This window comes from Enhydra lutris, unplaced genomic scaffold (genome assembly GCF_002288905.1).
Source record: "Enhydra lutris kenyoni isolate GAN:26980312 unplaced genomic scaffold, ASM228890v2 scaffoldscaffold25, whole genome shotgun sequence".
In the NCBI taxonomy this organism is placed as follows: Eukaryota; Metazoa; Chordata; class Mammalia; order Carnivora; family Mustelidae; genus Enhydra; species Enhydra lutris.
Window position 1 is genome coordinate 18,303,262 of NW_019154109.1, and position 27,853 is coordinate 18,331,114.

General features: G+C 38.0%; 1 protein-coding gene across 1 annotated transcript in view; it reads right to left on the reverse strand.

Moving 5' to 3' along the window:
- Nucleotides 1-27,853, reverse strand: part of LOC111151119 (usherin) — a 680,307-nt gene that overhangs the window by 477,448 nt on the left and 175,006 nt on the right. Inside the window, exons 16-20 of the mRNA XM_022508904.1 lie at nucleotides 27,074-27,568; nucleotides 25,791-26,060; nucleotides 24,032-24,201; nucleotides 17,038-17,182; nucleotides 2,022-2,252 (exon numbers count right to left, since the gene is read on the reverse strand). Coding sequence (XP_022364612.1) covers nucleotides 2,022-2,252; nucleotides 17,038-17,182; nucleotides 24,032-24,201; nucleotides 25,791-26,060; nucleotides 27,074-27,568 — 1,311 coding nt within the window. The remainder of the gene's footprint in view (nucleotides 1-2,021; nucleotides 2,253-17,037; nucleotides 17,183-24,031; nucleotides 24,202-25,790; nucleotides 26,061-27,073; nucleotides 27,569-27,853) is intronic.

Below are 27,853 nucleotides of genomic sequence, written 5' to 3' on the forward strand. Positions count from 1 at the left end.
TCCCCCAACCTCCCACCCCCCACCCCTTCAAAACCCTCAGATTGTTTTTCAGAGTCCATAGTCTCTCATGGTTCACCTCCCCTTCCAATTTCCCTCGATTCCCTTCTCCTCTCTAACTCCCCTTGTCCTCCATGCTATTTGTTATGCTCCACAAATAATTGAAACCATATGATAATTGACTCTCTCTGCTTGACTTATTTCACTCAGCATAATCTCTTCCAGTCCTGTCCATGTTGCTACAAAAGTTGGGTATTCATCCTTTCTGATGGAGGCATAATACTCCATAGTGTATATGGACCACATCTTCCTTATCCATTCGTCCGTTGAAGGGCATCTTGGTTCTTTCCACAGTTTGGCGACCGTGGCCATTGCTGCTATAAACATTGGGGTACAGATGGCCCTTCTTTTCACTACATCTGTATCTTTGGGGTAAATACCCAGTAGTGCAATTGCAGGGTCATAGGAAAGCTCTATTTTTAATTTCTTGAGGAATCTCCACACTGTCCTCCAAAGTGGCTACACCAACTTGCATTCCCAACAACAGTGTAAGAGGGTTCCCCTTTCTCCATATCCCCTCCAACCCATGTTGTTTCCTGTCTTGCTAATTTTGGCCATTCTAAGTGGTGTAAGGTGGTATCTCAATGTGGTTTTAATTTTAATCTCCCTGATGGTTAGCGATGATGAACATTTTTTCATGTGTCTGATAGCCATTTGTATGTCTACATTGGAGAAGTGTCTGTTCATATCTTCTGCCCATTTTTTTATATGATTGTCTGTTTTGTGTGTGTTGAGTTTGAGGAGTTCTTTATAGATCCTGGATATCAACCTTTTGTCTGTACTGTCATTTGCAAATATCTTTTCCCACTCCGTGGGTTGCCTCTTTGTTTTGTTGACTGTTTCCTTTGCTGTGCAAGCTTTTGATTTTGATGAAGTCCCAAAAGTTCATTTTTGCTTTTGTTTCCTTTGCCTTTGGAGACATATTTTGAAAGAAGTTGCTGTGGCTGATATCGAAGAGGTTACTGCCTATATTCTCCTCAAGGATACAGAACCATAGGTATCTTAAACTTTATATATATTTTTGAAAATTGGGAAAGTGACATATGTAACTTAAATAGTTACAGCTTTCTTCAATTTCTAAAAATGCAAAAAGTGTTTTTAGGAACTCTAACTTGGAAAGGTAGCAGGACTTCCAGAATATTGTAGGACCAGCAAGACAAGGAGTTGGGTGAGGCAAATGAGGCAGGGTTACAGAGCCCCACAAGTGAGGGATAGAGCCTGTCTTCATTTAAAATTCTGCTTGGGAAATTTTTGGTGTTGATTTTCATTATTAAAAATATATCAAGTGAAAATATTATTTTTGTTGATTTCTGAGGTGTTTTTTGTATGTGCCCAAAGCGAGCACTCACTCACCCATACTGCCAACATACCCATAGAAGCTATATTTCTCCCAAATTAGTTTTTCCCATAATGCTCTCCAAAAAACAAAACAAAACAAAACAAAACAACAACAACAACAACAAAAACAAACAAGAAAAACAACCTACTGATAGTTTAATGCTTCAAAAAAGCGACAAATAAGGATTAGGCATACTGAGCTAAGCAAAGTTAGCTTTCTTATCATTGTTTTTAGAGGTTTTAATAACCTGATATATACTGAGACTCTCCACAGCACAGGGCATTTCTCAAACTCATCAATCTATGCAACTTTCTTTTTCTGTAGAGCAGGTAAAGTATTCTGAGGAACACATTCTGGTAAATGGTGCCCGAGGGTCACTTCCAGCATATACTTTGATCAAATAAGGTGACCTTCCTACATCTATATTTTTCTTTTCTTTCCTCTACTCACCCATGTTTCCACACATAGAATTCCCACAAAAGATGGACAAGTTGACACAATCAAGATGAAGTTATAAGGTCTGAATTCGTATTTCTTTGGACAATTCACTCTGAAGGGATATCAAAATAATAAGAAACACCTCGGAGCTTAGTATCTATTCAATAGTGATGTCAAAAACACTTACCGGTAAAGTCCGTATTGACCGGATGTGTGGAACTGGGAAATTTATAATATCCATTCCCTATGAAACGAACTCCTTTCATCATCATGGCCGTGGGAGCTGGAAGAGATGACTCTCTCCTTTCCAGCTGATACACAGGAGAGGGGCCATTGAGTTCTTCGGGTGGGAGCCATCTAACACGGATGGTTGTGCTGTTGATTCCTTCCACCACAGGAGGCCTCAGTTGGGTTGGTGCTAAATGTCAAAAAACACTTGTTACATTCAAGAACTGAGCTTCTGTCTCCAGACACAGTTTTTCACACACAGGTACACACGCACTTGTGTACATCACACTCAAGATCAAATCAGTTGTGGTCTCAAGTCTTTACATGGCTCTAGGAACTGAAGACACTATAGAGTATCTTAAATGTAAATAAAGACCATGAACAAAAAGGTATCATAAAACTTTGAGAATTGAACAAAATTTCCTCTGGCAAATAATTTCTCTACTCTTCCTCACTCAGGAAAAGATATTTCTTATTATAGTCTGTTGGTGCCCCACTCGGATTCCCTTTACCAAGCTGGCACTGCAATGGTGCAGTGTGTCCATTTATCTCCAATGGCTCATAGTTGCCCCTTTTCTGGAGAAATTCCCTTGCCTGAGTGGACACTACCTCACCCAGAAGATCCCTCATGAAACAGGCAGTCTATGACTAGCCATGACTACCACCTTTTGATCCCAAAAGGTAGAGTCCCTCATCTTAACATGGCTTCGACTTATGGCTGCAATTCACAGATGCCAGTGAAATAAAGGAAATGACTAAAGTGGTCTAATTCGTGAGACAAGAGGGAGTGTGGGGTCTGAGAAGTATTGGGCCAGGGTGAATAGTCACTAGTTGGTGCCAGCCAACAGATAATGCAGGAACAATGACCCAAAGTTGCCAAATCTTTTACTTGACTAAAAATAGTCATTTTGTGTATAATTTTTCTGATTTTTGAAGCTTAGTAACTAGTTTAAATGAAAACAAATAAGCGAAACCACTCTGAAAGCCAAGCAGAGCCTCCACATGAACAAAAAGAGCCCGTGAGCTCAGGGGTTTACGAACTCTGGTCCAGATACAACAGACTCAGGGCAGCCCTCTGGGCCCTAAAGTGACCACAATACCTCCAGGGACTGTGCCTAGCAGCAGTGAATGCCCAGTGCCCAAGCACACACTGAGGCCTTGGCATACTTCGCAGTCCTAGGACCCTGGCAGTTCTCTGGAGGCTTCTGGGAAACTCCAGGAGTGAGTAACAGAGATAGAGATTTTCCCTACAACTTGTTGCAAAGGGGATCGGGGTAACAACTGAGTTAATAAAAATAAAGTTTTGTTTTAATTTTTCTTCTTTTATTTTTATTTAAATTCAAGTTAGTTAACATATACTGTATTATTAGTTTCAGGGGTGGAATTTAGCAATTCATCACTTGCATATAGTACCCAGTGTTCATTACATCAAGTGCCCTCCTGATTTTTCTTCTTAAACGGTTGAGTGTATAGGTTGGGATTCATTCCCACTCTAAGTGGGTTCGCTGCATTTGAGAGGGACAAGCAAAGAACAAAGGTTATTATCACCAAGCCTACTTTTTAAGGGTTTAAACCAAAGCTGTGGACTCTTACTTTACACCTGTGTTAACACAGACTTTTGCACACAAAGTCGTTCCCTGTTTCAATAAACACAAATTAAAATGATATGAATGCAAGAACTGATACCTTAATGAAAGACAATTCACCTTAAAACAGCTTAGAACAAGTACTGTCTGTTACTTTCTAGAAAGCCTGGCCAGCTTTCCAAAGGGAAACAATTAATTGTGATTCTATTTTAACTTTTTGTAAAGAAGAGGGCACTGAGCAAAATGTCCCTCAACTTAGAAAGATAATTAACAATTCTGTTCATCTTCTGCCACTGCAAACCATGTGATGTTTTTATTTTTATATACGTATGACTCTGTAAATTTTACGCGTGATTTCCTTTAGCATTCCTTGCCAAACCACTCTTGCCAAACCATTTACCATTAGTAAATGGTGGGTTCTCAAAGATTTCACTCTACAAGTTATGCCTCATCTTGAAAATAATCCAAAACAAAATAAAAAGCTGACCATCTAGAAATTTCTTCTCCCCTCAAGTTTCTCTTCAGTGTTTGGAATTCCATTCTTGTATTGAAATTTCAGTATTGGCTACGAGTTTAACAAGGGAAGAAGGATTGTCAAAAATTCTTGAGTTCTGGGTTTGGGAATCAATTACATAATTTTTTATTGCCCAAAACTTGCTATTTAAAAACACAAAAGAAGGGTGCCTGGGTGGCTCAGTTAGTTGAGCATCCAACACTTGATTTCAGCTTAAGTCATGATCTCAGAGTCCACAGATCGAGCCTCACATTGGGCTCTGCACTCGGTGGGGAGTCAGCTTGAGATGCTCTCTCTCCCTCTCCCACTGCCCCTCTCCCAGCTCTCTCTCAAGTAATAGATAAATCCTTAAAATAAATACATAAAAGTACAAAAGAGGAATTTTGAACTTTTGATTTTCTATAGTCCACATAAAATTCCCTAGGGCTCTGGGACAAAAGGATTTGACATTTTAATTTGAAAAGATACCATCTATTCCAATGATATCCAATGGGACTTTCTCTAACGGTGGAAATGTTCTAGATATGTATCGTCTGATATCTTAGGCATTAGCCACATATGGATAACAAGCTCTTGGGGTGCCTGGGAGGCTCAGAGGGTTAGGCCTCTGCCTTCAGCTCAGGTCATGATCTCGGGGTCCTGGGATTGAGCCCCACATCGGGCTCTCTGCTTGGCAGGAAGCATGCTTCCCCCTCTCTCTGTCTGCCTCTCTGCCTACTTATGATCTCTGTCTGTCAAATAAATAAATAAAATGTTAAAAAAAAAGAAAAAAAGAAAAAAAAACAAGCTCTTGATATGTGGCTAATGACACTGAGAAATGCAAATTGGAATTCTATTTAACTTTAATTGATTTTATTTTAAGATTAAATAGCCATAAATGACTATTGTGACTACCATACTGGTTAGCAAAGACCTAAAGAATCACGAACTATACATATTTGGTGCATTGAGAATACGATTTCCATTTTTAACTAAATATTTAGAGAAATTAGGAGTATACCTCCTGTAGTGCTAAAGAACTGAAGAGTACTATCCTTGCTTAAAGTCAGCCTCTTTTTCAAAGTCCCATCTCCTTGACATTTGGTATTTCTTTACTCCAACCATCCAGCTAGTTAGGGATCATGGTGAGGTTTTGTACCACTCTAGTATTCAGAATCCCTTACCCCATTGATAGCATAATCCAAAATTCGCTTATATAATCAGGAACATAAATTCAGAGTCAAACAAAACAAAAGGAATTCCAGCAACTCAATAGTTTTTTTTAAAAATATCTTCTAAAAGTGAGAGTGCACTTTTTTTTTTAATTTGGCAAAATGATTATAAACAATAAGGGCACTTTCACTGAGAACCCATTACAATTAATGTTGACTGTTTAAATTCTAACAAGTAGTGGAACACTTCTAAATTCACAGGGGAATTATTCCACCAAGCAATTAGACTATTCTTAGGAAGTCAACTACAGAGAATGAGCCAAATTAGAGTATATTTTTTTATTCTCTTGCTTAAAAAAAAACCAAACAACCTTCCAGCTGATATGTTGTAGTTTCACTTAGAGGAGTCAACCCAGCCTGTTTGAAAGGGTGAGCACCCTACTGAGTCATTATCTTCAGAGTTCCCCTAAGACCAGAGGGGGAATTTTCAATCAATTAAACTAGACTGGTCACACACACACACACACACACACACACACACACACGTAAAATGATGAAAAGGAAAACAGATATTCCTGAACTATTAAACACACTCACACAAATACAGACTCGCCAACAAACAGGAGGAATCAAGGATTATTTCTCAGACTATCAAAGTAAAGGGATTATAGCTATAAACTTGTTAATCACGAAACAGTGAATTAAGAGACAACATAGAGTAATTGAAAGGACTCTGCAGTCTTTCAGAGATTATATTTTACCTTTTAATTTCCAATTCTGCATGACTTAGGAAAATCACTTAAAACTTATGTATGCCTCAGTTTTCCCATCTACAACATAAGGATGAATTTTCAGTGGAATACCTTGACAATAACTGCTTTTAAAATAAATATATATATGTTGTTAACTGAACATAATTATAAAAAAAGAAAGAAAAAAACAGTATATATAATTGTGTTAGGTTTTGCAAAGCAAATTTCTGTATAAACACAAGGCACTATTATTATTAGCCAATAACACATCTTTCATATCACATATTATAAAAGGATATAATTCATCCACATTAAAAATCTGTATTTACTCAGAAAATCCTCTTACAGCTGTAAAGCAGAAAATGGATCTTCAATATCCATCATTGCAAAGAATAACAACATACAGTCTGTTTCTACTTAGAATAAAATTACAATGTTTTTGTATTTTCTGCAACTGCTTTGTATCCAGTTCCCAGCCTAGCTCTTCTATTTATAAATATGGTTTTATAAAAAGCTGATAATAGACATTCTTCTTTATGCAGCATTTATTACTTTATAATCTGATTAATAGCATATCATAATGCATAAATTTACATGTGCAAAATTTATGTAGCGTGGAGTTTGAGTGTCATAGAATAAGAATGGAAGGCTAAATGAGCAGAAGCTCTCATTGATGGCAAGTCTTTAAAATCAAATCTCCTTATTTGTTTTCAAGCAAGAGTTTGTTGCCTATTTACACTGCACGGCAGTGTCAATATCTTAAAACAATGTCAACTTTCTATTACAGAGACAAAAATCAAGGAATGAACAGCCTTTTTACGTTTCAGGCCTATGTGGGGAGTAGACTAACGCAAGCCATCCGCAGGCTCTTTGGCAATAGGTCATGATTTTGACTTTTCCTCAGAAATGCAAAACTGTCGCGAGAACTGCAATTTGCCCAAACACTGCTAGGCCAGAACGCCCGTGGAAGGGCACTGGGGTCAGGACTTAAATAAGAGAGCCAGGCCAGGAAGCCATGATTTCTCAATTGACCACCACTCTACTGCAACTGGTCTCCAGTCAGTGCCCAGAAGAGGAGAGAAGTTCTCCCCTCAGAACCTCAGAAATCAGACAGTGTTGACTTGTTCCCTGTCTATTCTCTGACGGGAGAAACAAGAACAAAATCTACTTTATCACGTCCTCCTTCTTGGTTTACTAGTAGTCTCCTCCACGAGAGAAGATGTACAATGGAACCAATGTGGGAAGGAGAGAGCTGAGCTTCTAGACTGGCTCCTTAGGTCCCCAGTCATGGAACAGGGCTATTCCAGAAGTTGGCCTCTTTGGTCCTCAGAGCCCCATCTGTTGAAGAGCATGATAGACCCGACTGTATCTTCTGGTTTCAAATTTCTCTGACTGAACCTTTTCAAGCACTGCTTCTCAGTGAGGAAACAAGAAGGGGATGTTGGACTTTGGACACAGGGATCGTCTCAGCCCTCCAGGAAGCCAGCGAGCTTACCCCCTTCAGCTCTGAGCCACCTGTTCCTTTACCCCAGCATGGCAAATATTATGATTTCTCCATGTGTTCTAGGACATAGAGAAAGGCCGGAAAGCACTGCTTTCAGAGAATTTAAGGGAAATCGCCTCGCTGGTGAATCAACACTACCTTTCCCAGCTGTTGTTCTGGTGATCGTCAATAACTTGCACATAATGAGCATCCTAGACGTGCAGAGGAAGGGACCTGCGCTCTCTGAGCTGCACAGGAAGCAGCAGCAGTGAGGACAGTGAGCACTGTCCCCTAAAGTCCGCCGTTAATAAAAGGCAGCTGCTTGGACTGTAATTATGGCATCCTTGCTACCCAAACTTGAAGCTTTTATGGGGCTTATGCAATTAACTACTTAAATGCATCGTAACACTTGCTTCTCTGACAGCAAAGTATTGATTTTTTAATCATTTTCAAGTCTCCTCTAGCACAAATAAATGTACTACAGTTACAGTTAATGCACTGTGTACACGCGTTAAATGCTGGTGTGACACAATTTATTATTTTGTGATCTGTAGAACTGAAGTTTGGCTTCTCAGAAATTAGCATCACCAATCTGATATCAGTATGGAAACTATGGTTGTCCTTGATACTCCAACTTCTCTAACTTCAAAAAGCTAGAGACCTTTGTTAATAGGATAGTTAGGCTTTAAAAAAGAAAAGGAAGGGGGACTGGACATAAATCTTTTATATATGTCAGTGTAGGAGAAAATTAAAAATACTCTAACAGAGAAGATACAGTTTATATTTTCCTAAAGGTGTCACTGTGGGACCTATGGCAACTTTGTTCAGATGAGTTTTGCTTACTTAATTGCTTTCCTTATACTTATTTAAGGTAAAGCTATCAAAATATTTTACATACTCTCTGATCCAGATGATTTTTACATATTCCAGTCTTGTTGTTTTAACACCTTGCTGTCGATAATAACACATTACAAAGCTTGAAGACCGTTTTAAAAAGTATGATTTCGGCATGCCCAAAAGGCCAGCGGAGCCCGTAATAAAGTCACGTATCTGAATGCAGACCTGGAGACAGAGGTCATTACATGTTTCATCAACAAGCCTTTTCCTTGAGTGCATCTGCACATTCAGAATTAAAGTTGGTGAGCAGAAAGCAGTTAATTTTGTTTTGTTAGAAATAATATCATTTTAGTTTTAGCATCTAAGACAGATGCCAGCATTTCACTCCGAACAGATGGTAATTCCATCTAATAGAGCATCTCTGTATTAGTAAGGTCTGTTGTGTATACAAACAGTAATAAACAGTAGGTAAGGATCAAAATAAATTTTAATTGTTGACATTAAATTCTGGCAGCCACCGTTCTAAGGCTGCAATATTCCTTTTTCAAGTCTGTCAGATTTACTAACGCCGCAAAAGCTTTGCCGAGAGCTGCCAGATCCCAGTTTCAGTAAAAAGGGGTTTTGCGTGCCACCAGTTATAGATCTCTGCACGAGGATGTCTGTTTCCATACACTGAAACAATTGTTCAAGGATAACATGGAACTGGTACTACCATCTCTGTAATGGTCAGCCAGGAGTCCTTTTAGAATGTTCCTGAAGGACGGAGCATTTCATGAAGAGGGTAGTATAAAATGCTACATCCAAACTGCTTCATGATGCATTAACTGTATTACCACAGCCCCTTTCCTATCCTGCTGGGTCAGGGTCTCCCATTCAATTCATTTCATGCTCTTTGCCAATCTGGGCATTCCTGAACTTCCCTGAAAGTGACATCATTCCTTTCATTGTGTTTGCTTTGCCGGAGTCTGAAGGATTTCCCTGACAATCAGAGTTACCATCAGCTGCGCTCTTCCATAGGCTTTGCCGTGGATCAAGTGTGCCAACAAGCACCAATTTGGTGCTGCTATTGCCTCCAGCGATCTGGTATTACAAGTAGTAGCCGCTATTTATTTTGGGAAGTGGACATGTTTAAAAAAAAAAAAAATCATTAAAAAACCCAGTTTGGCATTCAGGTGACTGTTCAATAACAAACATGCTTTGCAATCATATTTCTTTAAAAAAATGGATGTATTTTTTATAATCATGAAAAATATATTGCTTCCACCATATGGGACAACCAACGACTCACCAGCCGATTTAAGATGCAGCATATTGAGCTGACCATATGCTACAGTGCTGTTGAATGGCTGAGTGATTCATGCCCGTCACATTCTAGTATATCAATTAAAGCTCCTTGAAGTCTGCATGATTTGTGTCTCTGTTATTAAACCCTGCTAATTCATCCCACTTACACATCTGTTATAAATCTCTAGGAGTGCAGCATGATTCATGGCAATCTGTGGGCATGCTACAGCAAATTCTTCTCCTTGTAATTAACAGTAAATTGTTTTACTGCGATGCAATGAATTTTTCAGTTATATTGCAAATGAACTCCTAAATGTGCGGTTCTTTCCTAAGAACTGACTTATATCATTAGGCAATTAAAAAGTATTGCTTTGAACCAAACGCTTTTAATCAAGAGAAATACAACTTAAACATTGCTTCAGAGCCACAGAAATTTGACATGTTGGTTAAAAGTGTAAAATAATTTCTGTCGTCGAAAGAGCAAAGCCAACAAATTAAAAATAAAAAAAAGAAAAACCAAAACCCTCGGCGTACCCGGGATTTCACAGATGCTGAGACACAGCACGGCGGCCTGGGAAACACTCAGCGAGACACGTTTGCAGATACTGTTTATCTTAGAAGTTACTTAAGTCATCTGTCGTGACCAAATTTCTCAGATTGCTTTCTACTTCTCTAATGGTAAAATAGTGCCTTTATTCTTGAAATAAATAATCGGATAATTAGCCAAGTTGAAACATCAGAGGATTCCAGTGTTGTTCAAGTGTTCTTGTCAAAGGTGAAGCAAATTCATTTCGGCTCGCCTCTGCAGCTCTTCGAGGAGGCTTTGATTTTTTTCCCCCCACTTTTTTGGCAGCAGCTTCAGATTCATGAGTCCATACATCAAGTCGGTAGTTTAACAACAAATGGAATTAAATTCAAAGAAGGGAAACTAATTGAAGGACAGCAACAAAAGTGTTTGGTAATGTGCTTTTTAATATGGCATGCCACATTTGCATGATAATTTTTCCTTTTTAGTATGGAGCAGAAAGTGACTAGCTTAATGAGGGATTATTCAAGACAGGAACGAACAAAATGCATTCATAACTAAGAACAAAGATTGTATTATGAAACAAAAACAGGCAACCTCAGAGAAGTAACGGGATGATTGGTTTATGCATTATGAATAAAAAGATAGAAAAATATTTATATTAGTATTCACTAATGACTATATATACAAGATTGTTGTAATTAAAATTATAAATTAACATATTAAGAGTGCTTGTTTAATCACTCTGGGTCCTATTCATAGTGAAAAGACTCCTGTACCTGCATGCAAACAATGTGTGTTTTCAACTGAGCTGCAAACAGCCTATACATTTTACTTTGGATTCAGAGGAAAACCTTAATGCACCACTAATTACTTGCTTAATGGGAGATGGGCACTTCTAAGCTGGTTGTGTGGGGTCAATTTATGACAGGCAAAGGAGATGCCACATTGTTCGCCCAGGGATGGAGCTCCAGAAGGAATTTCTCTTAAGGTTTAAAGTGTGCCGAATTCACAAAGTGTGGAAGCACACCAATTTCCTAACATTGAAAGGGTAGTCTTAAATTAAACAAACAAACAAACAAAAACAACAACAAAAAAACAAAAACCAAAAAACAGCAGGGACTCTCACGGGCCTGGCGCCATGCGTACATTATTACCCTCAGACATCCAGAAGCAGCTCCTGAGCCACCAAAGACCTGCTTGGAGACTTTGTTACAGAGAAAAACACAGCTGCTCCTGGGGATACACCTCCCCGCAGATCATTTCTCGGGTTTGTCGCCGGCACTATCCTAACCGAGCAGTGACACAATACTCTGAAGGCAATGCACCGATTCTAACCACATCTCTCACTGAAAAAATACTTAAAACAAGAGCAAATTGTAATTCTCAAGCTTTCTAATGAAAGTCAGATCAATCTTTACAAGTATCTTTTTGATTTCTGTGACAGAGATTTAAGGAGGAAACATACTTTCATGACTCAAGGCTTTGGTGCCCTTTTTCAAAGTTTTTGAATGGTCACCGGCTACTTTCAATCTCCCATAATAAATTCCTGTGAACTGCGTTTGCACTGAAGAGTTAATTCCTCACACAACCATTAGAATTCGTTGCAGTAATATAATCCCTCCAAATTGCAGTTTTATGACTGGAAGAAACAGGGCAGGAAGAACCCAAAAGCTGCAAGTCAACTTTGATTTCTTGCCTATAGCCAACCTGTTGACTCTTCGAAGGGATCGAACTTCCCTTTGTTTCTATCTATGACTTAGGATCTACGAGTTATATCCAGATGTTTAATCTTAAGAAAATCTTAGAGGAAAACTTATATTTACTAAAAATAAGTCTGGTAAGAAAGATATTGGATCTGTAATTGCTGGACTTTTCCTTATATTCCAACCAAAAGAGGTAAGTCCATTCTTACCGATCTCAATACCCTCCATGCCAAAAAATGATGTATTTAAAAATAAATCAAATGGCAAGCAAAAATTATTTTGCTGTACTTTTGTCATGTAAGTGTCCTGATTCTCTGCTTGGCAGAAGAAGAATCAGAGTTCTGACGAAATGTATTACAGGATTAAGAAATAAACATTTTCCTAGGAGAATACTAAAATCTCTTTTCCTTCAGAAATGAAAGCATTTGGGGCACCTGGGTGACTCAGTGGGTTAAGCTTCTGCCCTTAACTCAGGTCACGGTCTCAGGGTCCTTGGATGGAGCCCCTATCAGGCTCTCTGCTCAGCAGGGAGCCTGCTCCCCCACCCCACCCTCTGCCTGCCTCTCTGCCTTTTTGTGATCTCTTTCTCTGTCAAATAAATAAACAAAAAATCTTGAAAAAAAAAAAAAAAAGAAATGGAAGCATTTTACATGGAAACAAAAGTTAGTGTATTTCTTTTAAGGGAAATTCTATAGAAGGAAAATTTTGGCAAACAACAAAAAAGAGTGTTAAATTTACATATGTAAATGTACACATTTAGGACATTTTAAATTTACCATTACATCTTCCCCTGTAACTGCTCAATCCTTTACATTCCAGCACTAGAGTTCTCCCCAGAGGGTCACCAATGTCACCTTCCTTGTAGGTCACATTCCTCTTGCTTTGCCTATAGCATATGGTACTACAGAATTCTAGATCCTTCTAGAATTCTCTCTTCCCATAACTTTTTCTGACACTGCTCCCTCTAATTCTGACCATTTCTCTGTTCCCTTTACTCCTCTTTTCTCTTTCTCCCAAAATATGACCATTCACTAAGATGTGAACTTTTAATTTTTATTTTTTCTGTTTTCACTAGTTCATTGTCGTCCACAGTTTTAGCTTTATCTATATGCAATAATGACAAAATCTGTACCATTGTTAAGCTCCAGATTTGCATTTTCTGCTGCAGGCTCCTTATAATCATCATGGATATGTTTCTATCAAATCAAACTTAAACTCCTGGGTTTATTTCTCCCATGTGTTCTTTCTTCATCTTTCTCATTATCTTTAATGCCATCACCATGGTCTGCAATATTTACTGTCATCTTCAATTCTTCCTTCTTCTTAACCTGTGGATTTCTCTTCCTTGGTTCACCTGCGTTCCCTTCCAACAATCTTTACTTCTATTCATTGGATTTACTCCCTCACTGCCTCTTAGAAAAGTCTACCAGACTCTATTTGCAAATCTCTTCTAGTCTATTCCACATTCTACTGCCAGAGGACTCTTCATAAACCCGTTTTCATCCCATTCGTACCTGGGACAGTGCTAATCTCTAAAATAGTGATTAGGGTGGCATGTGCCCAGTAAATACCTACCCAAATCCAAACCAATCCCTTAGGGTCCACCTCAAATGCCATTGCATCTGTGCTAACTTCCCAATCTCCCAAATCAAAGCTATCTATCCCGTATTCTATGTTCCCAACAGCTTTCTTTTGTCCTTTCTCCAATGCCTTCAGATGTTAAGCCTACCCATTGTATGTTGACATCTTCACGCAAGCACCATTAAGGTGTCTTTGAACAGAATTACCTTTGAATCCCCCACAGTGCCCTAAAAAGGTAAGCCCTTATTACGTGCTTACTGAATTGACCATTCACAACAAAATACAGTAACTGTATGATTATGGCACATTATTATATACTGCAACTAACAAATTTGAAATCTGTAGTTTTTGAGCAAAATTTTGAAATGCTTACTATAATTCTAAATGGTATAGTCCTTACAGAACTGAAAAATAATGCTTTTAGGCTTTAGCGCACCTACAGTTTATTTTTGTAACATAGTCCTTAGTTTCAGGACTCTGCATTATTTCATTTGTGTTGTAAGAGTGTAATAGAAGCAAAGCTATAAAAAAAATTTTAGATTTTGATAATATTAGAAATTTTATAACATTTACATTGCAACAGAGAATAATCATGATTAAAAATAACACTTTCGGGGCGCCTGGGTGGCTCAGTGGGTTAAAGCCTCTGCCTTCAGCTCAGGTCATGATCTCAGGGTCCTAGGTTTTAGCCCCGCACTGGACTCCCTGCTCAGCAGGGAGCCTGCTTCCCCCTCTCTCTCTGCCTGCCTCTCTGCCTACTTGTGATCTCTGTCAAATGAATAAATAAAATCTTTTTAAAAAATAACACTTTCTACTGAGGATTTACTTTGTTCTGGGCACTGCTTTCAATATTTAAACTTCTCAATCTTTATGAACCCTATAAAATAAGTTATCCTTATTTTTGAGTTGGAAAATCAAGCCACACGAGTCACATAATTTACTGGAGGTCATAGAGCTAGTGTATGGCAGAACCCCAAATTTAAATCCTGGCATCCTGGCTTATCATGCTTCCCCTAAATATATGAATAAGCTCTTATTTTTAAAAAGTCGATTAATCTGTGCATCTCATGGCTTTCAGAGACTATGAGAAGTTTCCAAGTTCTATCTTCCAAGGATAAAGAGTCAAAATTCGTAAGACTTAGATTAGTTTCATTTCACTACTTTTCCAGTGGACAGGAGTGGCCTTCAGTATGCTCACCAGTAGCTAAAATGGGAGCTGCACAGAGCGCTCAGCTATGGTATCTTCCACGCCACAGAAACCAATTACTACAATCAAGGTGGATGCTGTTAACACACTTGTTATCACTGGTGTGTTGACCGGGCAGGATCTGTTCTATAGACATTTATCCTGCTTTTCTCTTCCCATCCTCAGGGCCCATCCAGTCTCTGCACTTTCCATGAAAAGACAGACTGAATCTCATCTAGAGGAGAGCGCTTGTACTAGTGGTAGAAACTTTGGCACATGCAGTGCAGACAGGAGATGCCGTGGTATGCAGTGAGGGGGAGACTTGAGGGAGGAGTAGTTACTGAAAGTGTTCTTGGAAGTGATGTCATAAAGAAGATGAATTAGACTGAGGATAGCCCCAACTGTTGAATAGAGGCCACAGAGAGATATTCTGGATCAATGTAAGAAATCACCCTTTGAAAGAGGTCTCTAAACATGGATTTGCCTGAGAAGTGGTAGCTCCCCTACCACTAAAGTTATCAAACTTGAATTGGATAAACACTTGGGAAGAATATTACACAGAACATACTATTATTGGTTAGAAAGTCACACTAGATGACTTTTGTTTTGAAGATTCTATTATTTATTTATTTGGGAGAGAAAGAGAGACAGTGGACGGAGGTGCAGAGGGAGAGGTAGAAGCAGATTCGGCACGGAGCACAGAGCCCAGTGCAGGGCTCAATCCCATGACCCCAAATCACAACCCAAGCTGAGATCAAGAGTTCCATGCTCAACCAATGGAGCCACCCAGGTGCCCCACACAGATGACTTTTATGTACATTACAACCCTGGAAATCTTGATTTCAGTTCTGCTCACTCACATGATCACTCTATTTTCTACTATAACTCAGGCTAGTTTTCAGCTTGTGTTGTTTCTATTTTTGCTTTCCTCCAGCCTGTAAGATAGAGTCCTCTTTTTTTGTTCCCTAGCCCCAAAATACATAATTTTTCCAAAAGGACATAAGGAGCCTGCCTCTATTATCCACATTCAGTAACCCTCTAATAATCTAATATACAAAAATAAATAAATAAACAATGTTACAGGAGAACGGTATTTTGTACAATCTAGGTATGCCATAAATGTATGCATACATATGAAATACATATAAATATAAAAAAACACAAAGAGTTCAGTTGTAGAGGTAATAAAACATAGTTCCTTAGAATTGGGGAGTCGTTCTCATTTATGGAAAATTTGAGGAAACAAAATTACTTGGATGAAATCATTTGAGCCAAACACGTTTTTCAAGAACTAAAGCAAGGCAAAACAAACAGTAGAATTGGACCTGAATACAGTTAGGGGAAAGGTATAGGGAATATTTTTATAGCTAGAGAGGTTTGCATAATATCTGTCATTCATTTAGGAGTCTCTTAACCTTCTCATATCTAGACATTTTCTTAAGGAGCACCAAGCCTTGTTTGATTGCCAACAGAAAAACTGATTTGAAAATATACCAACTGTGGAGTGACTGAGTTATGTAGGTGTTAGTGTTAGTGATCAAGTTTGTATGAATCTAGTTTGCTCTAAGTAAAATCTATACAGGCAAAAATCTATACAAACCATTTCCTACTAAGATCTAACTTGATAACCAGTCTTTTTTTTTTTTTTTAATTTCACAGACTTAGGAGCTTCTTACTAGTAACAAAATAATTAATAATTACACTATTGCCTATCCAATAAAGGCAAAATATAACATCAGGGCAACCTTGTAATTCCCAGATGTCTGCCTTCAGTCCCAGAGGGCAGGCGTGAGCAGATCTAAAGCCACCAAAAGGGCCAAGGAGAAGCATTCTGAGCTTTCCTAAGAAGCCACCTGAATACTTCTAATGGTCAGAACATCACTGGGAGGTAGGGTGGTTGCTGAGCCCTGGAGTTGCTCTGCAGCTAATTATTTTAAAGATTTTATTTATTTATTTGACAGAGAGATCACAAGTAGGCAGAGAGGCAGGCAGAGAGAGAGGAGGAAGCAGGCTCCCCTAGAGAGCAGAGAGCCCGATGCGGGGCTCGATCCCAGGACTCTGAGATCATGACCTGAGCCGAAGGCAGAGGCTTAACCCACTGAGCCACCCAGGTGCCCCTCTAATTATATTTCTTATCACGGCACAGGTGCAACTCAGGGCTCCCACGGACCTCTTAAACTTCAGCTAATTTACTTACTTTCTGTTTGTTTAAAAATGTCAACATAGGTAGCAATCAGAGTTAGTGATTGAGGAGCAGGAAGAACCAGAAAAGACAAGTATTATGTCCGAACTAGAGAAGGGACTGAGCTTTAGAAGTGTTGGTTTATGAAGATATAATATATTTTTCATGTCCATTAGAACTTGCTTACCTGCTGCTAATGTCTGTCCTGTTCCCGACGCGCTGGTTACACAACCAACTGAATTGCAGAGAGAAATAGTAAAGTTGTATATCCTATAAGGTTTTAGTTCTTTTACAACGTAAGACAGTTCTTGGGATTTAGCAGTGTACAACACCTTTAAAGGAAAAAAAAAAATCAAATAATAGATAAACAGTGTGAGAAACATAACCTTGTTAGTCAAGAATCCATGGATCCAGTCAAGTTCTACGAATTCAGACAGAGGAATTATTGCCAACAGCTATTAGGAAAGGGATTTTTTTTTTTTGAAGAATCTCAACAAGCTAGGATTTAATTGATAATTGTACAATCACACTGTTTTATGAGGTAATAATCCAGTTCCTGAGTGGATAAATGAGGAAACCAAGTTATTGCCTCATAAAGCAGCGTGGTGGTATGGTTGCTGTCACCAACGGCAGAGATAAAGGATGGCGACATTGCCATTGTTATCATGAAAACGTCCAAATAAAACCCTGGGGCCTTGGCCCAAACTCAACCCACATAGTAACGCCCACACGTTATTTGTGGAGCTAGTACAGAAAAATATCACTATGTTAAATCAAGTCCATCATTTTCTTGAAAGAAAAAAGCCACAAAAGAAAAAGGAAAACAAGGAAACACATTACTGAGCATCCACATGAGGTCAATCCTCAATTATCTTTCTTATATAAATAAGCATATGCAGATTAGATCAAACAGTTTCATTTTCTGAAATATTGTCTTTATCATGCAATTTCAAATGAGAATAGCAGATTTGAGCAAAGGAGACTGAGAGAAACTCCATAGTCCATAAACAAATAATTAAACAACTTTCACTGAGCGTTGGTCCCATCATTATAACTAGAAATGATCAAAAGCAACCATGTAAGTTTACTTAGTTTATAGATACAGAAAGCACTGGAAATTATATTCAGGATAAAAGTCATTGAAACAAAGAGTATGACACTAAGCATTAGTATAAAACTTTTTTTTTCTAAGGGATGTTGATATACATTCATATCAAATAATCTTCCATAAATATAAATGCAGGTAACTGTAAAGGTTAGTAACATTTGAAGTAAGTTTCTAGATATTTTCACTATAGAAATAAGATAAAATTCATTTGGAATATTTGCCTGGGTATTCACTTTAAAATTTCATGACCTAAATGAGTAGTTCTAGGAAACAGTGTGCATGGAATATAAACTATATCATTTATAAAACATTTCTCAGAAATAAAGGTGATTTCAAAGATTATAAAAATCTAGGAATAATTTAAAACTTTGGTACTATTTCCTCACCACTATAATAGGAAATCAGAAAAACATCAAACACCAAATTGCGAGTACTTTATGTTTCTAATTCTAAAGTTGTTATTGAGGGATTGAGGATATAAAACTTTCCGTTTTGTCGAATGTGACTTTATTTTTCCACAAAAAGTAAAACTTTGAAGTGAGTAAAATTTACTGAATATTGCTATAAAACTTATCCCATTTAAAACAACCTATGTGGGATTAATGTGGATTTTTAGAAAATGGAATTGTTTTCCACATAAAATATAATAAAATGGTTCTTATTTTTAGGAAAATGTAGTGAAAATATATAGCAGAATATTATACAGCCATAAAAAGGAATAAGATCCTGACATTTATGACAACATGGATGGACCTAGAGGATATTATGCTAAGTAAAATAAGTCAGTCTGAGAAAGACAAATACTATATGATATCACTCATATGTAGAATCTAAAAAAAAAAAAAAAGAATAAAAGAACAAACAAAAAGCAAAATCAGACCTACAAATACAGAGAACAAAATGATGGTTGCCAAAGAGAAGGTGTGGAGGGATGGACAACCTGGGAGACACAGGCTTCCAGTTATGGAACCCATAAGACATGGGAATAAAAGGCACAGCAAAGAGAATATGCTTAATGGTATTGTAACAGCATTGTGTGGTGATAGATGGTAGCTACATTTACAGTTAACATAACGTGACATATAGAGAAGTTGAATCATTTTGTTGTACACCTGAAACTAATGTATTATTGTATCAACTATACTCAAATGCAAAAAAAATTTTCAAAATGAAGTATTCCCTATTTCATTTAGGATGTTAGGTCATTTTTTGAGCAAACTATTCTGCGGAACAAGAACACACACAAAAAAATACTACAAGAAATAGAAAATGTAGATTAATACTAATTTTGATGGACTTCTACTTCTCTACATATAGTTGTTAGAAATCACATGATTTAAAAAAAGACATTTACCTTAAAGCTTGGGCACATAAAATAATCACTCAGATAAACTTTGTCTTTATTGTATATATAGTCATTTTATAAGACTTAAAGGACCAACTTAATTAAAAATTTTCTTTGGGATAAATCTTTAAGGAGATAGAGAGAACTCCACAGAAGCCTGAAATCCTACCCTGATAATATCCCCACTTCTATATATTTCCTTGCACCATTCTTAGTCAAAGTTTCTATAACAATTATTTTACAGTAGGCCTTCCCTAGAAATTTTGGTTTTTTTTTTTTTTTTTTTTTTTTAACCAAGCTTATAATAAGACACACTCAGGTCAGTGTGGATACAAATTTAATTATTGAGAAGGTGAAGAGTTTTACTTTGTCACTCATGATTTCACTTTCTTGACTATATGATTAGGTAGATGGATATATGTAGGCAAGAGAAAGCATAATAAAGAGAATAAAGTGACATATCTATATCCTTATTTCAACTTGGCCACAAAGAAAGGACTTCTAAACAAAAAAGATGCATATACATAATTTTTGTCACTAATAAAAAGGCAATATTTTCCTGCTCCACTGAATGACAAAATTATCTCTTTAAAAGTTTAATGTAGGGGCGCCTGGGTGGCTTAGTGGGTTAAAGCCTCTGCCTTCGGCTCAGGTCATGATCTCAAGGTCCTGGGATCGAGCCCCACATCGGGCTCTCTGCTCAGCAGGGAGCCTGCTTCCTCCTCTCTCTCTGCCTGCCTCTCTGCCTACTTGTGATCTCTGTCTGTAAAATAAATAAATAAAATATTAAAAGTTTAATGAAGTCTTATCTCACTAATAATAATCACTAATAGGACCTAATATTTGTCAAGCTCTCTCTTTTTTTTTAAATTATTTATTTATTTGATAGAGACACAGCGAAGGAGGGAACACAAGTAGTGGGAGTGGGAGAGGGAGAAACAGACTCCCCGCTGAGCAGGGAGCCTGATGCAGGGTTCAACCTGGGGCTTGATCCCACGACCCTGGGATCATGACCTGAGCCCAAGGCAGACACTTAACAACTGAGCCACCCAGGCGCCCATGTCAAGCTCTTTAAACTCCACAAAAACCATGCAGATAAGGAGAAATGGTTTTCCTATTTTACAGATGAGTAAAACCTGAAGTACGGAGATGTGTGGAAGGCTAGCAATTGACAGAAGTGGGATATGAACAAACAAATTAACTTCTGAGGCTTTAGGAACTATGTTTTTTTCTTATTTTTGTTTCTTAGACTAGAATGCCATACTGCAGGTAATAGTTGCTTTGAAGCTATGTTTTACGGAGAAATAATAGTTTACAAACCAAAAGAACAGCAGCAACAACAACAATAAAATATCAGTGATAAATACGGTATAATATTAAGGACCACATGAAGCAGTTATAGCCATAAATTTACCTTAAATCCTATGATACCCTGAATTGGTAGACTAAGTCATTTAAGTTATGAGGTATGTGTAAAGCTACCTTTGCATTTATCACCTGAGACAGATGTGAGTTAGTCAGCACTTATTCTCAAACTAATGAAAAAAGTAAAACAAGGGATCATAAATGGTTTGTTGGTTTTTCTTCTAGTTTTGTGTTGTAAACATGTCCTGTCTACTGAATAGCCTCAGAAATTTTGGCAAACCTATTGGTGATGGGTTGAAGAAAATCTCCCCAAAATCCTTTCTCACCTAGTACCTCAGAGAATGATCTTATTTGGAAATTGGGTCTTTGCAGATACAATTAATTATACTATCATTGATTTAAGGTGGGTCTTCAGTACAAGGGATATATTTATAGAAGAATGGAGAGGGATACACAGATACAGCAGAGACAGCAACGCAGAGAAGAAGGCCATGTGAAGACCTGCAGAGACTGGAGTTACGCTACACCAAACCAAGGAACCCAAGGAGCTACCAGAAGCTGGAAGAGGTAAGGAAGGAATCTCCTGGACAGCCTTCAGAGGGAAAATGGTCCTACCAACACTTTGATTTCAGACTCTGGTCCTCCATAAAAAAAATAAATTTCTGTTGTTTTACATCACTTAGTTTATGGTTGTTACTGCAGGCCCAGGAAACTAAATCAATGGGCTACAAAGGTCTGGCTCCTTGACTTATTTAGGACAAACTGATAGAGTCATTTCAGCTCCAGAACCACCAGAGGATCAGTTTAGATCCTTTTGTCACTGCCTCATAATTCAGCTTCTTATTCTGCTCAATCCTGCAACTCTTACTACTTTCCGTGTGTTGTTTCTGAGAACATTCCCCAATAAATCTGTGCTCAATCCTCTCCACAGTATCTGTTTCTCAGAGAACTTGACCTAAGATAGTGATGGCAGGAGTGCCCTAGGAAGGAGACTCTAAAATGATATTCTGGAGCTAGATCACCAACCAGCTGGCTGCCCAAGATCACCTCATCACAGGGAGTGAGTAGAGTACCGATGGCCCCTAGCATACACCAGTGATTCTTAATCTCATTAGTGGTGAATTGGATGACTTACCAGTGGAAGGAAGTTCACTGGTTTGGTGGAACTGGAAATTATATGGACTATTTTGGGGAAAGTAGTAATTATAAGGACCATGGAATCAGGTACCTCTTGCTGGGTGCTATTAATGCATTGAAGAAAGACAAGATCTGAAGGTCACCAATTCAAAGCAAACTGTGAAAACCTCCTTGGCAGTATTGGTTCTCCAAATTCATAGCATCCTATTAAATGAATTAGAGAAGCAAAACATGGCAGATATGTAGAGGTCCTGATAAGTATTATATGCTCCAAAGAATAAGTGATCAAGTTTTTTAAAAAAAAAATTAAGTGTCTGCCACATCGGTAAAATTTTTAAGGGTCCACTGGCCTGAGACATGCTAGGATATCCTTTCCAAAATAAGGGTAAAATTATTGCAATTTGCACTTACCACTAGTAGGAAAGAAACAGAATGTCCTGAACACCTGCTTAAGTTCTGAAGAGAACATATTCCACATCTAGGAATACTATTTTTGATCAAGTTACTGAATACTGTGGAGTACTGCCAACTATGAGTGTCCCCTAGCGCTGGAGAGAAATCTCCGCAGGCCAAACCTGTGCTACAAGGAGCCAAAAAATTGGGGACATAAAGCCTACCAGGTCCTGTGGTATCACAGGTAACTATAGAGGGAAAAGATGTTGTGAGACATCTATGGCAAGCCCTCAATGAGAGAATCACAAGGTAGACTCACAGGATGTGGAGCAAGGTCACATCACACAATGGAAATTAAACACCATTTGCTAGAGAGCTCCTGGCTGGCTAGTAGGCCTTGGTAAAAGCAGAGAATATGACAATCAGCATCAAATGGCCATGCAGCCAGAGCTACCCTTCATGAGCTGAGTTCTGTCAGACTAGCCATGTCTTAAGAGTAAGTTGGTCCAACAGCAATTCATCATGAAACGGTAGGCAATATCTGGTAACAGGCATCAGCAGAGTCAGGAATAATATCCTGCACAGGCAGGTTGTCTGAAACCCCAGGTCTGTTACCACCGTACACTGACTGCTCAATCTCAGCTCATACCTGTGATTTCTCGGACTTCCCTCAGGAGCTGAGAGACTAGAAAGATGTGACTTGCTTCACAGATGGGTGGTCTTAGTGTGGCTGCAAGTCAAAAATGGGTGGTGGATGCTCTGTAGCCCCACTCAAGGATGGTCCAAAACTCCAACTGTAAGAAGAAATCTGCTCAATGGGCAAAACTTTAGGCAGTGCATCTGGCTATACATTTTGTGTACAAAGGGAAGAATCCAAAGAAAGAACACATCTCAACTATATGGCAGTGACCTGAATGTATTGGTCATGGGCATGGTGGAGGGAGGGAAGAAGATTGGAAGATCGGGAACCAGGAAGACTGGAAAGAAGAAATGTGATGGACCCATGAGAGAGACTTACATGTGAAGATCTCTTATATTGTGCTAATGCCTGCCAAAGAGGGTCTTCCTCAAAAGAGGTGCTAAACAGCCAAGTACACGGAATGACTTGCCCACTTAACATCAGCCACCTCTGTCTTTGGCCATCATCATGTTGGTAAAATAGGCTAATGGAGTACATTGACCAAACCATAAACTGGAGGGAAACAAGAACCTCTCCCGCTCTGGGATTAGTATATACAAATCAAGTGACTTAGTCCATGTACACAATAAAGCCTTCATAAGTTAGCTATGATTATTATCCTCATTACTGCTGGCTGGAGTATGAATTACTAGAAGATAGTAAGTCACTGCATATCCCAAACCTTGACCATGTTAACCTTTGCTGTAAGTTGTGATAAACCCATTCCTCAGAATTCTCTTCTCCTTGGAAACAGAAATATGCAAAATGTACATAGAAGACATTCTTATCAATGTTATCTATATTTCCAAAAGAATTAATATAAATATCAATTAATGGTAGGTTGGTTGAATACATTATTGTAAGCCCAAATAACATGACAGTGTACAACCACTGAAAGTGAGCTCCTTACAAGATATTTAAGGGTAGATGTTAAGTGTAGAAAGCAGATTTTATGAAACAAAATTATATCTATTTTGTTTTAATACATGCTTATATTAGAAAAATAAGTGATAGAAATAGTGCCTTGTACACATGGTATTATATTAAGAAACAATGCCACAGGTAAGGAATATATAAGGGAGAATTTGGTCATAGAATTCTGCAAAATCAGCAAATGTCAAAAGGAAGAGAATTCCATTCTAAGATACTAATACCTGTGACAATGCTGCCGGAAGAGATTGCTGAGGTGACTGTTCAGAAACCATATTGACCTTATACCCCACAACTTCTCCTCTTGTTGCATTCTCTGCTGGCTTCTCCCAGGACACATTGAGGGAGTGAGGTGAGAGTGGGAAGATGGAAGGAGGGGTCATGAATGCCGGCACTGTCAACGACAAGAACACAGACAATGAACGCTGTACCTACAGGTCTCCAGATGGAACTCATACACCTACTCTTGTTTCTGACATAACCTTGTTCCTTACATAATATCCTGATTTCTAAACATCAAAGGATATACTGGGTTTAGAAAAGCTAGTTGCCTTTTTTTTTTTTTAATTCTCTGCAAGGAGGTTCTCTATCCTTATATTCCTAGCAGAGATATTTTCGATCTACAAAAGAAAAATCATTTAGGAATTTGCTTATTTTCATCAAGATAACTACTAGATATGGTAGGAAGCCATAGGTATTATGAAGCAATTGAAAGAAGTCATCAAAACTGAATCTTAGTCCAGAGAGTCCAGAACAATGCATAGTGACATATTGGATTTTTGATGTAGAGATGTCTTTCACCGAGCCACACTGATACAGCTTGGAGAATATTACTCCTCAGAAAGAGGTAAATCTAAAATGTTCTAAATAACCCCAAAGAAATTTTGAAAGTTTTCAATAAATCTTGATTGAAATGTTCAGAGTATATACGCACATACATTCTCCCCCTGCCATCCTTGAGATCTTAATATGGATTTTAAATGTGCTAACCAAAGGTGTATTATCAAAGGACCTCATCGCACGTTCAGTAGCCAGTGACCCATAAGATTATGAGGGTCCAGTACTGCATTTTCACCCATTACTTTTCATTTCTGACCTTGATTTTCCCCTTCCAGAATGCCATGGCTCATCACTTGTGCTATCATGGCACTATTATTTGTCCAAGATGGCTGGTAGTCATTAAGAGACGCTCAAGCACAATGCACATTTTATTCATGAAATGATTCCCTTGGACATCAACCTAAAGCTACCCTTATCCTCCCACAGTCCTAACAGTTCCAATTTAAATCAGGACTTGGGTTTCTTTGAATATCCATAGATTCAAAGCATAACAAAGGTATCTTTTTTTGGTTAAAGGCTCATGATATTTGAAGTGTTTTAACGTTTTAATGAAATTGAAGGGGGGGCAAAAATATATCATTTGCTATAGTGAAGATATCTTAAGAAAATTAAAAATTTTACTCCCCTTCCTTACCATATTGCAAACTGCTTATAAACAAATTTGTGAATTACAGATATTGATATCCAGGATTCTATCATTAGGATGGAATCTAGTACCTACACTATTTGCTTTGGAGAGAGAAATAAAAACAAAATAAGATTTGTGAAATTGGTATCATTATCTCTTTCAATGAACATAAATTGTGCTGAGTTTGGAGCAAGATAGAACACACTGCCAACCCACCTCAGGAATGAAAACCAATTACGATTTTTGGCAAACATTCCCCAAAGAGTATGACTATAGTTATTTTTCCCCTTTGAAGTAATAGCTAAGGCATTTATTTTTTCTCCCCAAAACTTACTGCAAGTTCTTTATGACCTTGAGATATTTACATAACCAACCAATATAGTCAATTTTTCCTTGGCCTCTATAAATTTATAATTCTTGCTTTTCAAAATGTACTTTAGTGCTGCTGACTTTCATTTGGGGCAGTATTTTCATTTGGGAATCTTCAAAGTAGAGTTCAAAGCATTTTTCTTCACCTGATTCTCCCGTTCTTTCTGAAGTCCAGGCAGAAGACACACTTCCAGCCATGTTCACAGCCAAGACTCGAAACTCATACTTGGTGTATGGCTCCAAGGCAGTGATGGTTGTGGCTGTTTGAGGAGGGTTTAGTGCATTTTCATTGGCTGATTCTGCAAATGGGTGAGGGCTGAACCAGCCACTGCTCTGAAAAACTCGACTTTCTGCGGACGTGGTTTCTCCATCGGACTTCATTTTTTTCATGTAGAGTTCATATCTTATAATTATTCCTAGAAAGGTGAAATAGTGAACAAAGAAGACTCATCAGACAGTTTTGGGGGTGTTGTGGGCTTAGGCTGACTAAACAGTACCAGCTTTGCATTGTTTCTGACTAGATTACCTGCCCATTTCTTTAGTAATCTAGACGGCGGGACTTGTAAAAGACAACAACTGATGGACAGGTGAGTGTACGTGATACCGCGGAAACATACTCACGGGAAAAACAAACCAAAAGGGAATGCATAAACACAAAATAGCTTTAACTTACTACAGGTAAATTCAATCCCTTTCAGAATGAATGATCATAATTTCTACGAAGAACTGCTTTTGTGGGGAACAGATTTGATCGTCGCACCTCCAATTTATATACTTTCAAATTTGGGTATTTTAATTTTATTATCTATTTAACACAAGCTCTTATTATACAAATATTAGAATATTAAACTTGATTTCTACCTAGTCTTCTCAAGTAACTTTAAAAGTCTGAGAAAAGAGGTTTTGCCATCGTACGTACATGATATTAATTACTAAAAATCTATGAATTTGTGTCTGGCCTATATAACCAAGGGTTCAATTGTATGAAGACAAAAAATTAACTTAATGGAGTCAGCTAGCCTATATACATGTTTTTTGTAGTATTTTATATCCTTTTCTTGCTTAAAAGAGAAAATTTACTGCTTACGGGTGCCCTAACTTGTGACACAGTCAAATATAATGCATTTCATAAGTGAGTTTCAAATTAGAAACATCATTTGTGTTGTGACAGATGTCATTAAGAGCAAAGATAATATTAGCCTTTTAAGGGGCAATTTAAATGAATGGAATTTGTTATTAGATTAAAGAAATATACTCTTTCTACAAACCAGTATAAATAGTATCTGATATCTTTAGAAATTTTCAATTATTGTAACCTACAGTTACAAAAATGGATACAGTTGCCAGATTCTTATTGCACAATTCCAAATGCCTAGATTCTCATTCATGTTTTGCTCAAGAAAGGGAAATCTAAGCCTTGAATTCTTACCATTTGGTTCCATTGGGGGAGACCATTCTACATGAAGCTCTGTGGAACCGATCTTCTGCACCTCGGGTGCGCCCAGCCTTTGGGGAGGTGCCTGGGCTGTGATCACCGTAAGGGGTGAGCTGTGTAAACAGCCCCCACTAGTACACGCCTGTACAGAAAAATGGTACTTGGTGAATGGAACCAGATTCCAGATGGTAGCGGAGGTTTCATGACCTTCATAGGGAACACATGGTTCATTGCCACTTAAAGGAGCACAGGACAAAATATATTTCTCTATAGGACCAGAATGATTTGAAGGTGTAGTCCAGGCAAGTGTCACAGAGTCTGAGCCAATAGGAAGGATATAACTTAAATTCAAATTTCCTTCTGGGACCCCTGGTTTCGTCTTGTATGTGACAGGTGCGCTCCTTGTTGAACCATGCACACTGGCCGTCTCGATGTAATAGGAATATGAAGTATATGGTAACAGGTCAGTGTCTAAGAAGTACTGAATATCTGAAATTAAAGGAAGAAAAGAGGCATATTTCAGAAATCGGTAAGGAATCATTCCTAATTGTTTTCCTATTTGTATAACTTAATCACCATAAACTATACAATCTGCTCTTTTGAATAAGAGAAAGGTTTGGATTTTTAAAACTGAAATAAAACAAATTCTAATTGCTTTTACTGTGCAGTATAACATAAGAGAAGTGCCTCTTGTCATGAAAACTATTTAGAAGGTTGTTTAAACTCTTGTTCTTTCTAAAACATAGTGTCTTTGGGACGCCTGGGAGGCTCAGT